Source organism: Grammomys surdaster, unplaced genomic scaffold (assembly GCF_004785775.1).
Source record: "Grammomys surdaster isolate TR1022 unplaced genomic scaffold, NIH_TR_1.0 133, whole genome shotgun sequence".
Lineage (NCBI taxonomy): Eukaryota > Metazoa > Chordata > Mammalia > Rodentia > Muridae > Grammomys > Grammomys surdaster.
The window spans coordinates 8,998,011-9,010,811 of NW_021604591.1; the positions used below are offsets into that span (position 1 = coordinate 8,998,011).

General features: G+C 39.1%; 1 protein-coding gene across 8 annotated transcripts in view; it reads left to right on the forward strand.

Annotated features, from left to right (window-relative positions):
* Positions 1–12,801, forward strand: part of Ctnna2 (catenin alpha 2) — a 1,083,974-nt gene that overhangs the window by 550,969 nt on the left and 520,204 nt on the right. The window contains exon 9 of one of the 8 annotated variants that reach the window (XM_028762292.1): positions 1,722–1,732. The exons of the other annotated variants lie outside the window; for them this stretch is intronic. Within the exon in view, the coding sequence (XP_028618125.1) occupies positions 1,722–1,732 (11 nt within the window). The remainder of the gene's footprint in view (positions 1–1,721; positions 1,733–12,801) is intronic. 8 annotated transcript variants of the gene reach the window in all.

A 12,801-nucleotide genomic window follows, 5' to 3' on the forward strand; every position in this document is an offset into this window, starting at 1 on the left:
CTCTCTCTCTCTCTCTCTCTCTCTCTCTCTCTCTCTCTCTCTCTCTCCTTCACTTTGTCTTTCATCTGAATCTGAATAGGAATGTGCCAAACCAGAATGTAAGCCTTAGCTTCCTATATGTTTGTAATGAACAAATACTTTGCTCACTATCCATAAAGAGAATTAAACTCTGACTGAACCATTGCAAGTAAGGTAAAATGGAATAGACACCAAAGTTGACATAAAATTAGCTAATTCTATGGGCTGACTAACTCAAAACTTATTTCCTCCATTCACTATCCAGCTAGCGTGACTAACATGGAAATTTGTGAAACTAAATACACATGTAAAAGCTGGCCCTTGAACAGTTCCTTGGACATAAAAACTTTGGAAGATATTTAACAGAAAATGTTACAACACTAGACTACACTTACATCTCCCACACCCATATGCCCCCTGCCCCTAAAGAACAAGAATAGCTAATGAAGCAGGATTCTGAGTCTGCAAATTGTTAGTGAGATGTTTATCTTGGTGGAGTGAGTTTTAAAAGGAGATTGCATTAGAGGGAGACAGAGTCAAGAGATTAATGGCAAATGTGTCACTTTGACCACTTAATGAAATGCAGCTCTCTGTCATTCTGAGCTATCAATTAGTGTAGAATTTGGAGTGCTCTTAGCCTAAGAGGAGTACGTTTTTCTGGGAGTAGATGGGGCATCTATTCTGAGTTAAATATGATCTCTGTAGGAGGGTCCTTCTTGATTACAAATCTCCAAAGTCATTTCCTAAAATATCAACTATATTCACTGATATATTTTGGAAACGTTGAGAATCAGACAATCATCATGGTTTGCTCTACTTAGTGGTTTTCATACAAAATAGATTATCCTCTTGGGCAAAGATCATGAAGATAGGTTTTCAAGGAAAGAAAAATTTAGGAATTGCACATCTATAGAAGAATCAAAGATGATGATGATGACAATGATGTTGATGATGATGATGTTAATACAGCCATGAGACTTCAAGGTATTAGTCACTGAAATACATAATGGTTAAGTGTGAAATGCTCTTGAGAATGCAGAGATGAGCCAGGCAGGCTGTGAAAATGGGAACCTGTAGCTCTAATGCCAGAAAGGGATCTGATAGCAATTACTCCAAATGTGTGTTCATTTAATTGAGTGACTAGTGTTAGAAGATTCTCAGTTTGCTCCAGAAAAAAAGGTGTTCAGTGCTAGCAGCATGTTCACCCAGAACTGTATACAGTTTAATTCAGTTAACCTCTAAGAGCTCAGCAAAGTCTCTGTACCCTGTTGGCCCCAGCTATCCAAGGAGTGAAATCAAGATAATAACATCTGCCTCTTTGCTATACAAGAGTATTTTGAAAGTAGTTTAAATTTAAATAAAGAGATTGAGAAATAATGGGCCAAATTTAAAGTTCAATGCATGGTTTGTACAACTCATCTCCAACTGGGAACACCAGAAATGTCGCAGAGAATGGTGCCAATAAAGCCCACAGAGACCAGAAGTCTAAGTAAGAAGACTGATGTGCCAAGAACAAATAGATTACTGTTCATGTGGGGTTTTTTTCCTCTATAAACTCAAGCAGTTCCAAGGCTATGTGGTTTTGATACTTTACTTGTTTGATCTGTATGGGTCTAGAAGAAATGCCCTTAACTGCTGATCCATGTGGACATAGAAAACAGCCTTGAGAGTCTTCACAAGGCCATGTGCAAGCAGAAAAGAAGAATCCTCCAAAGTCCATTCATTTATCCCCTTTATACTGTGAGTTTTATCTTTGAACTGCCTGGACAGGAAACAGATACACCAGCTTTTCTTCAATGTAACCCACAGATGGAGAAATTTAAGAGAGAATTAGCCTTGTGATATACAATACCTATTACTGCATTTTTGCTAGATCAATCACTATATAAAACTTTACACCTGTAATCACATAGCACTTCAGCACTACAACAACTCTAGATTGTTCAACTGTGAAGAACCCTCATTTTAGATGATAACCACAGGAGATAAATTGGTCAAAGTCACACAGGGGAAGTCACAGAGCTTCTGTTCAGGGTTAGTTTGATCACTTGATGACTGTTTCACCTGGTGCAGATCTACAGAAACCACTACACTACACTAGCTATGTAGAACTTTGTTAGTATAAGGTGAACCATTGTTCCCATAGACCTCATTCTAGAAGCAGAACCAAGTTCTTAAGTAAAGTTCTGTGACTTAGCTCAGTATGTGTCATATATAGAGCAGAGAGATGATATGATGCTCAGTCATGGAGAATGAAGAGGAATCCCAATGGTATCAAAGGGAGCAGAGACATCTAGATAGCAAAAGGGACATTTGCTTAAAAGCAGTGATGAGAGACAGACAGACAGACAGAAAGAGAGACAGAGACAGAGAGAGATACAGAGAGATTAAGAAGAAGAAGAGGAGGAGGAGAAGAGGAAGAGAAGAATGAGGAGGAGGAGGAGAAAGAGGAGGAGGAGGAAGAGGAGGAGGAGGAAGAAGAGGAGGAGGAGGAAGAGGAGGAAGAGGAAGAGGAGGAGGAGGAAGATTTATGGCCCATTCATATCCTCAGAATTTTAGGCACTGTAGTTTATTTAAGCTCTGCTTTTTTTAGGCAAGACCTATTGCTCTGGAGCCTGTATGTATTAACACCACTTAAAATATTATAAAGCAGGTGGATCAGAGTTCAATTAGCATAAATAAATAATCCCAGAAGTTACAAAACTATTTCCTGATTGTATAAATTAAAAGGTCCCAGGATAGAGCCTCCTCTCCCAGTTTCTTCTTATCTTGAGAGAAACAGAGAAAGGGTTCTGTCTGGAATTATGTCAGCTACTTTTACTCAAGTACACACTCTTCCCTGGCTATAGTATCAGACAAAAGGTTTGAAGATCACTTCAGTAAAGAGATTAATTTGTCATGACAAAACACACAACTGACAAAGCAGAAACCAATGAAAGAATGGGGCTGTCTAGGGTAGTGGATGTCTCCAAGTGACGGAAAGAGGTATAGACCCAAGAGCTGGAATAGTGGAGGCTTTAAACAATAAGGTCATCTTGCAGAAGCCACATCAGTTTTTTCCCAGGAAGCCCACAGATGCTGAGATCTCTTATTTACCATGTGCACTGTATGCACTATAATTCTAAGTCCCAGAATGTTCCGATACAATACATCTTCTCAGTAATTAAACATACTTAAGTCATCACCGATTTTTTGGATATTTAATTTATTTACATTTAAGATACCATTCCCTTTCCCCATTTCTCCTCCCTAGAAACCCTCTATCCCATCCCCCCTCCTCCTTTTTGGTTTTATACCATTTTAATTACATGCAAATATTAAGGTCAGTCCTAGGTTGAGAAACTAACAATACAATAGATGCAAATAGTCAAGAAACAAGCAAGACAATAAACATAAATAGTCAAAGAACAAGCAAGGCAATAAGCAAAGTTCTGTGAACACTTCCGTGATCACTGTTTCTAAGGGCTTATAAAGATAACCAAAATATCTGAGCCTATTTCTCTGTCCTAGTCTTTTAACAGGTATGTTGTGATGCTCATTTAAAAATTCCTGGGGGTGAGAAAAGTGGGTAATAGTGCTTGCCATGAAAACAATAGAATGACCTGGGTTCAAATCACTACCTCTCCTGTAAAAAGCCAGGCACAGCTATCTTGCCTGTGATTCCAGTGTTGGGAAGCAGAGACAAGCAAATGCTGGGAGCCTGCTAACATCAGCCTGGCTAACATATCAAGACTCATGTTCATGAAGTAACTCACTCTCAATCAATAAATTGGAGAGTAGCAGGGAAAGACTTCTGGCATCCTCCTCTGGCCTCTGTGTGTGCATGTGTGCACACATACAAACACGCACAAGCACACACACAAACACACAAGACGTATGCAATTTGCTACTTGGTATAGCTGATGCATCTATAATTGTGGTGTTGGTAGAAGAGAAAGAAGAATCAACATTTGCTCTTAACTGGAATAGCTTGAAGGAGGTGACATACCACTATTGACAGTTTCCCATTGGCATCACTGCTGAGAACCCTAACTTGTTCTTGCTTGTAGGTGAAGAGTGTGATTCTCATTGACAGTACTTGGAAAAGCAGCAGAAGCTAGATTGCCCTATCCTTGTTTTATGTCTTCCTTCAGTAGTTTTTTTTTTATAAAGATAGAAATGATAACATGACCAAGAGCAAAATCTGGATGGCATGTCTCCTAAGTAAACAGTGTTACACCCTCCTTTTTGCTACTGCTGTTTGATGAATTAATTCATTGACTCTACTTCAAAATGCAAACAGATCTTACTTAGTAACTCTCATTATTAGTTTTGGTTATTGACATAACACAATAGAGATTCACCTGGGAAGGGAGATTAACAGAAGTATCTAGATCCATTTAGCCTAGTGGAATGCCTGTGAGAGATTTTTCTTTATTAGGTTAACTGAATGGGAAAGGCATACCCAGTGTGGGTTATGTCCTTCCAGAAGGTTTTGGACTTTATAAGAGTGGAAAAAGAAAAGTTAACACTAATAGTCAATATATACAAAGAACTCAAGAAATTAGACTCCAGACAACCAAATAACCCTATTAAAAATGGGGTACAGAACTAATGAAAGAATCTCAACTGAGGAAACCCGAATGACTGAGAAGCACCTAAAGAAATGTTCAATATCCTTAGTCATCAGGAAAATGCAAATCAAAACAACACTGAGATTCTACCTCACACCAGTCAGAATGACCAAGATCAAAAACTCAGGTTGTAGCAGATGCTGGCAAGAATGTGGAGAAAGAGGAACACTCCTTCATTGTTGATGGGATTACAAACTGGTACAATCACTCTGCAAATCAGTCTTGTGGTTCCTCAGAAAGTTGGACATAGCATTACCTGAGGACCCAGCTATACCACTCCTGGGCATATACCCAGAATATGCTCCAACATATAACAAGGACACATGCTCCACTATGTTCATAGCAGCCTTATTTATAATAGCCAGAAGCTGGAAAGGACACAGATGTCCTTCAACAGAAAAATAGATACAGAAAATGTAGTACATTTATACAATAAAATAAATGTGGTACATTTACACATTTACTCAGCTACTAAAAACAATGAATTCTAGAAATACTTAGGTAAATGGATGGAATTAGAAAATATCATCCTGAGTGAGATAACCCAATCACAAAAGAACACACATGTTATGCACTCACTGATAATTGGATATTATCCCAAAAGCTCTCAATATCCAAGATACAACTCACAGACCATATGAATCTCATGAAGAAGGAATATCTTCTTAGAAGGGGGTAACAAAATACTCATGGGAACAAATATGGGGACAAAGCATGGGACAGAAACTGAAGGAGGAGACATCCAGAGACTGTTCCACCTGTGTATCCATTCCTTGTACAGTCACCAAAGGTAGATGCTGATGTGGATGCCAGGAAGTGCATGTTGACAGGAGCCTGATATAGTTGTCTCCTTAGAGTTCTGCCAGAGCCTGAAATATACAGAGGCAGAAGCTCACAGCTAACCATTGAGCTGGTCATGGGGTTTCCAATGGAGGAGTGAGAGAGAAGACTGAAGGAGCTGAAAGGGTTTGCAGCTCCATGGGGAGAGCAACAATACCAACAAACCAGAGCTCCCAGGGTCTAAACCACCAGCCTAGGAACACATAGGGAGAGACCCATGGCCCCAGCTCTATATGTAGAGGAGGATGACATTGTCAAGCATAGGTGGGTAAGGAAGTCCTTGGTCCAGTGAAGGCTGGACACCCCAGTGTGGGGGACATCATGGGTGGAAGGTGGGAGCAGGAGGATGGGTAGGGACATACCTCATAGAACCAGGAGGAGGGGGGAATGGAGTAGGAGGTCCAGGGGGCTTGGAGAAAGGGAATTACATCTGAAATGTAAATAAAATAGCCAATAACAAAAAACAAAAGAAAAAACCCAACAAATAAAAGAAAGAAAGAGAGAGAGAGAGAGAGAGAGAGAGGAAGGAAGGAAGGAAGGAAGGAAGGAAGGAAGGAAGGAAGGAAGGAAGGAAGAAAAGTTAGCACTAATATGCCTGCATTGCTTCATTCTCTTTGCTCTCGATTAGAATGTGGTGTGCCTAGCTATTTCAATGCTACAGTGACTTGCCCACAGTGGTAGACTGTAACCTGGAACTGTGAGTTAAAGAAACCTTTCTCCATTAAGCTGCTTTTGTCAGGGTGTGTTATCATAGCTACAGGAAGGACAGTATCAAACCAAACCAAGATTCTCAGTAGTTCACTAGAGTTCAAGAAAGATTGGGTCAAAATTAGTCTCTATAAATATTGACTTTGGCAGAAATAAAGAAAAAAATCACTAGAATGTTGATAATAGTCAAAATTGAATGAAGACTATATACCATTATGACATGTATTTTGTATATATGTATCTAAAAGTTTTCTGTAAATGCTAAAAAAAATACTTGAGTAATTTTATGTGACAGTGAATTGTCAATGAATTATTAATATGGTGATCATTTTCACAAAATGCAAAATCACAACTCACACAGATATAAAAATGAGTATATATTATGTTCCCTATCTCATAAAACTGATATGTAAAACCCCCATTGGGAAATGATTTCCTAATCATTTAGTCAAGTGTATCCTCAGTATAAATGTTCCACAAAGAAGGAACAAAAAAAGTACACAAAGTTAAGTTCAAGACATGTTATACTTAATAAATCTGTGCCTTCTTATTAAATTTATCAGCTGTATGATCCTTGTGGGAAAGGTTATCCTTGTGGGAAAAATGGGAGTGACACAAATAATGTCTGCTCCTTGGATTGTCATCAGAGTTATATGAGAGAATGCATTCAAAGAACTTGACAATGACTAGCTCAAAGTAATACATAACTGCTGATACTGCTGTTATTATTTTAGAGAACATTGGGAGAACTAACTGAACGAATCACCAGGGGTTTACATCTAGTTTAATATTAATGTGATCCCATAATCATATAACCGATTCTAGGAAAAGTTTACTTCAAGGCGAAGAAAAGGTAGCAGGTAGAATCAGATCATATCTACAAAGGCAAGACACTTGTGGGAGGAAGGGGCAAGTAAAAGAGAGTCAAAAGGCATGGTGGAAGGATGCAAGAGTGAAAGACAGAACCAAGGCTAATGAATGAATACTCTGTGCTGTTGTAGCCTGTGCTAAGTCTCCTGCTAATTGTGTGCTTTGTGTAAAGCCTGCCATGATAGATGTGTCTCCATTAATGACCCAGATTTTAAACTTTTCTAAGCGTTCTTCAGAAAGTACCTCAATCAACTTCAACTCCATCCATTCCACCCTGTGACCTCACTTTGGAGGGCAGGCAGAGGAGGAAATGGGTATCATTCAGATGCCCAGAAAAAATTCAAGAGAGGCTCACTTGTAATTAGATGCCTGAACCATCCAATTTAGGAGACTAGCCTGCTCTCTTCATTATCCCCTTCAAAGAACACTTCTGCCCAAAAAGGCAACACTGACTTGCTTTTCCAGTTGTGCTTTGAAGCCATGTGTGTGTCATTTTCTCACGCTTGAAATTGTTCCTCAGATTTCTTCCCTGAAGGAGTTTGCAGACACTGTACAAAGAAATTAATTAAGTTGATTTTCCATTTGCACGGTTTTAATGAATAAATGATGTTCCTATTTGTTTATCTGCTTTCTAATTATAACACCAATTCAACGAATCTTGGTTTCATGCATTGTGACAATGTTATTGTGATGATGTTATTGCTGTCTTTGTGGTACAGGTAATATTTTTTTTTTAGATAAACGCCAGGTGCAATATTCCGTATTTATTAAGGTGATTTGCATATTTTTCTCTTTTCCTGAACCACATAGCTATACAAGTGCATATAGTTAAATATAAAACTGTGCTTGAAAGAAATTGGGAAGTTTTCGCAGATAGTTTAGAGATTTGTAGTCTTCATTGAAGATCAGCCTTGGAGAATACATTTAAGGGTCTATGGAGAGGGCTCAGGGCCAGAATCTCAAGCATCAAGACCGCTCCTTACTAATACAAATAGCACACATTTTAGGAAGGAGGAGTAAGAAATGGAATTTTGGAAAACCACTCCTTACTAACCCAAATATCAAACCTTTTCAGAAGGAGGAGTAAGAAATGGAATTTTGGAAAGTTCATAGATGTTAGAAGGTCAAAAGTCAGTAGGAGTAAAATACACTGTAGCTTCACAGAGACAGAATAAATAAGACATTGGCAGGAGACAGAATAGGTTTTCCTTTTTCTTAGCATTGTTTATGTAGTAGAAAGTACAAAAGTCACAAGTGTTTGTCACAGCCCATATTTAGAATTCTTCAGGATCTGATCTGATTTGCATGTGGGGAGAGCAGGTGATCTTCCTTTCTTACACTCTCTGGATACAGGGAGAACCACCTTGAGTTGTCTACCTTGACCTCAAATTGCCTTTTAGAAGCCATCTTGTTTACCTTCTCATTACTGCCTTCTTATGGCACATCACTTATAATTTATGTTCTGGGAAGACACTCTTATCCTCCTGAGACTTACAGTTTAGTCTTAGAAAAATTATTTAGCCCAAAAGCTCACAATACCCAAGATACAACTCACAGACTGACCACATGAAGCTCATGAAGAAGGAAGACCAAAGTGTAGGTGCTTTGGCCCTTCTTAGAAGGGGTAACAAAATATTCATGGGAGCAAATATGTGGACAAAGCGTGGGACAGTAACAGAAGGAGTGTGGGACTGCATAAGGGTATTCTGGGTCATGGCTGGGCAGTTGCCTAGAATCCCGAGACTCTGTGTGAGAACCGGCAGGAGTTTGGAGCGCCACCAGAACCCAGGGTGCTGAAAAGCAGTCTAGTCTCCATAGAATTACATTGTTCAGTCACATAAGCCAGACAGCCCTGCCCAAAGTGCACAGGTAGAGGGCTTGACTAGAGGCCTCAGGCCCTAGAGATTTACATACTAATGAAGGCCAGAGGGTGGAACAAATTAACCATGCCTCCCCAGATCCTCCCCATATCCTCCCCCAATCCTCCCCCTTTCTCCCTCTCTATATAACTTGGGACTGCCCTGAGTTTTATGGGGGAACAACCAGATCCATCCACCATCTGCCATGACAATAAACCCTTTTGCAACCAAAGACTTCCTCGTGTCATTGGGGCCTGCTGCCGCCAAAGCCTCCAGGCCGCTAGAACATTAAATATTACTCCTGCATGTGGGACCCGCTGCAGCATGGAAACCCACTGGGACTCCACAGCTGTGGCCAATATTTTTTCCCACAAAGGAGGGACAGTCCAGAGACTGCCCCACCTGGGGATCTATCCCATGTGCAGTCACCAAATGCAGACACTGTTGTGGATGCCAGGAAGTGCATGCTGACAGGAGCCTGATACAGCTGTCTCCTGAGAGGCTCTGCCAGAATCTGACATATACAGAGAGGGATTCTTACGGCTAACCATTGAACTGATCACGAGGTTTCCAATGGAGGAGTCAGAGTGAAGACTGAAGGAGCTGTAGTTTCTGTGGCCTCATGAGGAGAGCAACAATACCTACCAACAAAAGCTAACTAACCAGAGCTCCTAGGGCCTAAACCGCCAGCCTGGGAACACACACAGAGGGACCAATGGCTCTAGTTGTATATGTAGTGGAAGATGGCCTTGTCTGGCACTGGTCCTTGGACCAGTGAATGCCCCAGTGTGGGGGGATTTGAGGGTGGGGAGGTGGGAATGAGTGGGTGGAGGCACACCCTCATAGAAGCAGTAGGAGGGAAGATGGGATAGGGGCTTTCTGGGGGCAGAAATGGGGAAAGGGGTTAACATCTAAAATGTAAATAAATAATAATAATAATAAATAAAATAAATAAATAATAAATAAATTCAATAAATAACAAACAAACAAAACTTATTTGGCTCATGCCCAATAAATAATATGGTTTCCTGGAAGAGGTCTATTGTCCAGTCAAATACTGTGAGCCTGTCTCATCTTTAAAAACACACTAAACTGTTTTAATGTCCTTTCCATGAGTCCTAAGATAGGAGGATCATGCTACAAGGATTCTCATTGTCTATCTTCATTTTTAGGTCATATGACTTGGGTAAAAGGCAGGATGATTTATACAAAAGAGGGGTTTGAAGGAGCAATATGGAATCTGAATCAAATCCCTTTCCTTGTTGTAGGTTATTAGACAAGTCATTCATGTTCCCTCAACCCTATATTTTCTATGTGTACTAAAGACGTGTCCCTGGCTTTTTCACAAGGCAACATTCAGATGCGTGAACAGCAAGGAAGTCTCCAGGGACAATCAGGAGCTACATAAATGCAATTTCTTGTTACACAGACCTAAAATGGAATTTGTATAGTTGTTCAGGATCTTGTGAACGTTGTCCAAGGCTATTTTTACTTTTACTTTTTATTTTTACTTTTACTTTTTACTTTTTACTTTTACTTTTTACTTTTTAGAATGTTGTCCTATCCTACTTTTAGTTAGTAATCCCTTATGACCAATCAATTACCGAAGGCCAAAACTTTTGTACATTTATATATTTTAAAAAATGTTCAACTCATAGACAGATTTTCCTGCAGAAAAGATTCTGTGAATCATTCTTTTCCAGCGTCACCTATCACTACATATAAATTGGTTGGTTTTCTCCTGAGAATATTCAATATTCCCTCTTGTGGGAGCTACCTTTTCTCAAGTTGCCAGTACTGAGCCCTTTATGTTGTTGTTGGGTTTTGTTTTGGGGGTTTTGTTTTTTTGTCCTTCTTCTTCCTAGAGATTTTGCTACTTTGGGCATTTTTAAAAATATGTGTTGTTCAAAATTCCATTGTTTTTATAACTTTCCTTTTTTGCCCTCTTGAAGGTATGAATGATGATCTCTGTACTCTCTCATTTTATTTCTCTACACAAGGTACATTAAATTGTCATGGACCACACATCATGTTTATTAATGAAGCCGTAATTCAGTGCCAATAAAGTGTATTCTAATTAGCTTTCTTGTTACTTCTTAACTTCTTCACTGTGCAGAAGTATAATAGGCACAGTATCTCTTAGAGACGATAGCACACCATTTTCTCTGCACATAGGTGGCTTCTTTACATATTTACTCTATGTATATGGCAGTAAATACTGGCCATACTTACGTTATCTTTAGTTTAGCCTGTTTTCTCTCCTCTAGGGACCTCGGAGATATTCTCCAAGCGCAATAAATATGAAGTGCCTATTGTGCCCAGGAATTGAACCAAATTCTTAAGTTTCAAAGAAATAAAATATGTCCCTTTCCTTGAGAATCTATAGTTTACTCAGAAAGGGCAGAAAGCTCATATGGCCTGATTTCTAGATTGATGAGGCTGAATGCAGGTATTTTGAAAAATCTTATGCAGCATACATATACAAAGAAGGACGTTTTTCTTATACTGAGTGTGGATGAAAGATAAGACTTTGAGGTTCTACAAAGATTTATAACAGTATAAAGATGTTGCTATTAGCTGGCATGTTTATGTATTAGAGGTCCAATGGCTACCGTGAGGTGGTAGAGTGTGATTTAAGAACACGAATCACTGGAAGTGCTGGAAGAAGATGTCAAAACTCTGCTCCTCTCTGGGTGTCTGTCTCCATCCTGGCTGCCATGAGAGCTGTAGCATTACTTTATTACTTTACTCTGCCTTCTTCAGTGACATTTTACATTTTCACAAGGAAATAACAGTGCAGTATGCTGCATACAGATTGACACCCCTGAAACTGGGAGCCAAAACCACTAATTTGACTTTGTCATGTATGTTGTCTTAGCAAAAAAAGAAAGAAAGAAAGAAAGAAAGAAAGAAAGAAAGAAAGAAAGAAACAAAGATGCTGAAAGTGATGTTTTTTCTTAAAGAATACAATAATTAAAACATTCTGAATTTTGTTTTTATTGAGGCAGCATGTATATTTAGCAAATTGACAGTAGATGCTTTTGAACAGATATACAGTATCAGGCATCAGTTTCCTCTTGTTGTGAGGACCTCTAGTCTAGTCAGAAAGCAATGTGTTCCTCCACCTCTCTGGCAGCTCTGCCGCTATTACACAGTGGGTACATTCTGGGTCTCTAATAAGATGAACTCAAAGTGAATTAGTAAAATAATCTTCGAAATCTCTTTTAATTCTCAAGAGACTGAGACATTCAAGCATAAAGGAGAAAGTTTCCAGTGGGCCATGGACAGTGAAAGGATCTATGACTGACTCATAGTTTAATATCAGTCCATACCCATAGGAATGGATGGGATTGAGTCTGGAATATCTAATTTTCCCACCTTGGTCCTTTCTAAATTCTCCAGCTGTTTGGGAATCTGAGGACATTTCTATAAGGAGTTCTTATTTTCTGACATTTAACTATTCCATAACTGGAAGGATAGACAACCAAATTTTTAATAATATTGTGTTGTAGGATCCATTGCCTCATACCATTTTTGCTGGAAAACATGTGTCCCACTCCAGCATGGTTTAATAGGGAGGATTAGGTGTTACAGATTCAGCAGCACTGATAGCAATATGGGCTGTTTTAACCTCACTTTCAGGTCATACTTAGAGTGCATTAGATAAGGAGAATACAAATAACAAAAACAATAATAATGTATACATATATACATACATAGAAATCATGTGGGATTCTACCCAGAAGCCTGGAGATGTGATAGACCTCCAATCCCTTGACTTTACAGAGATGCATCTGTGCTTTACAATTTAGAAGAAGTACTGAATAATCACTTAATACCACAAACAGTAAACCAAATACAGAAGTAAGAATGCCTATGGTTAATATTGTATG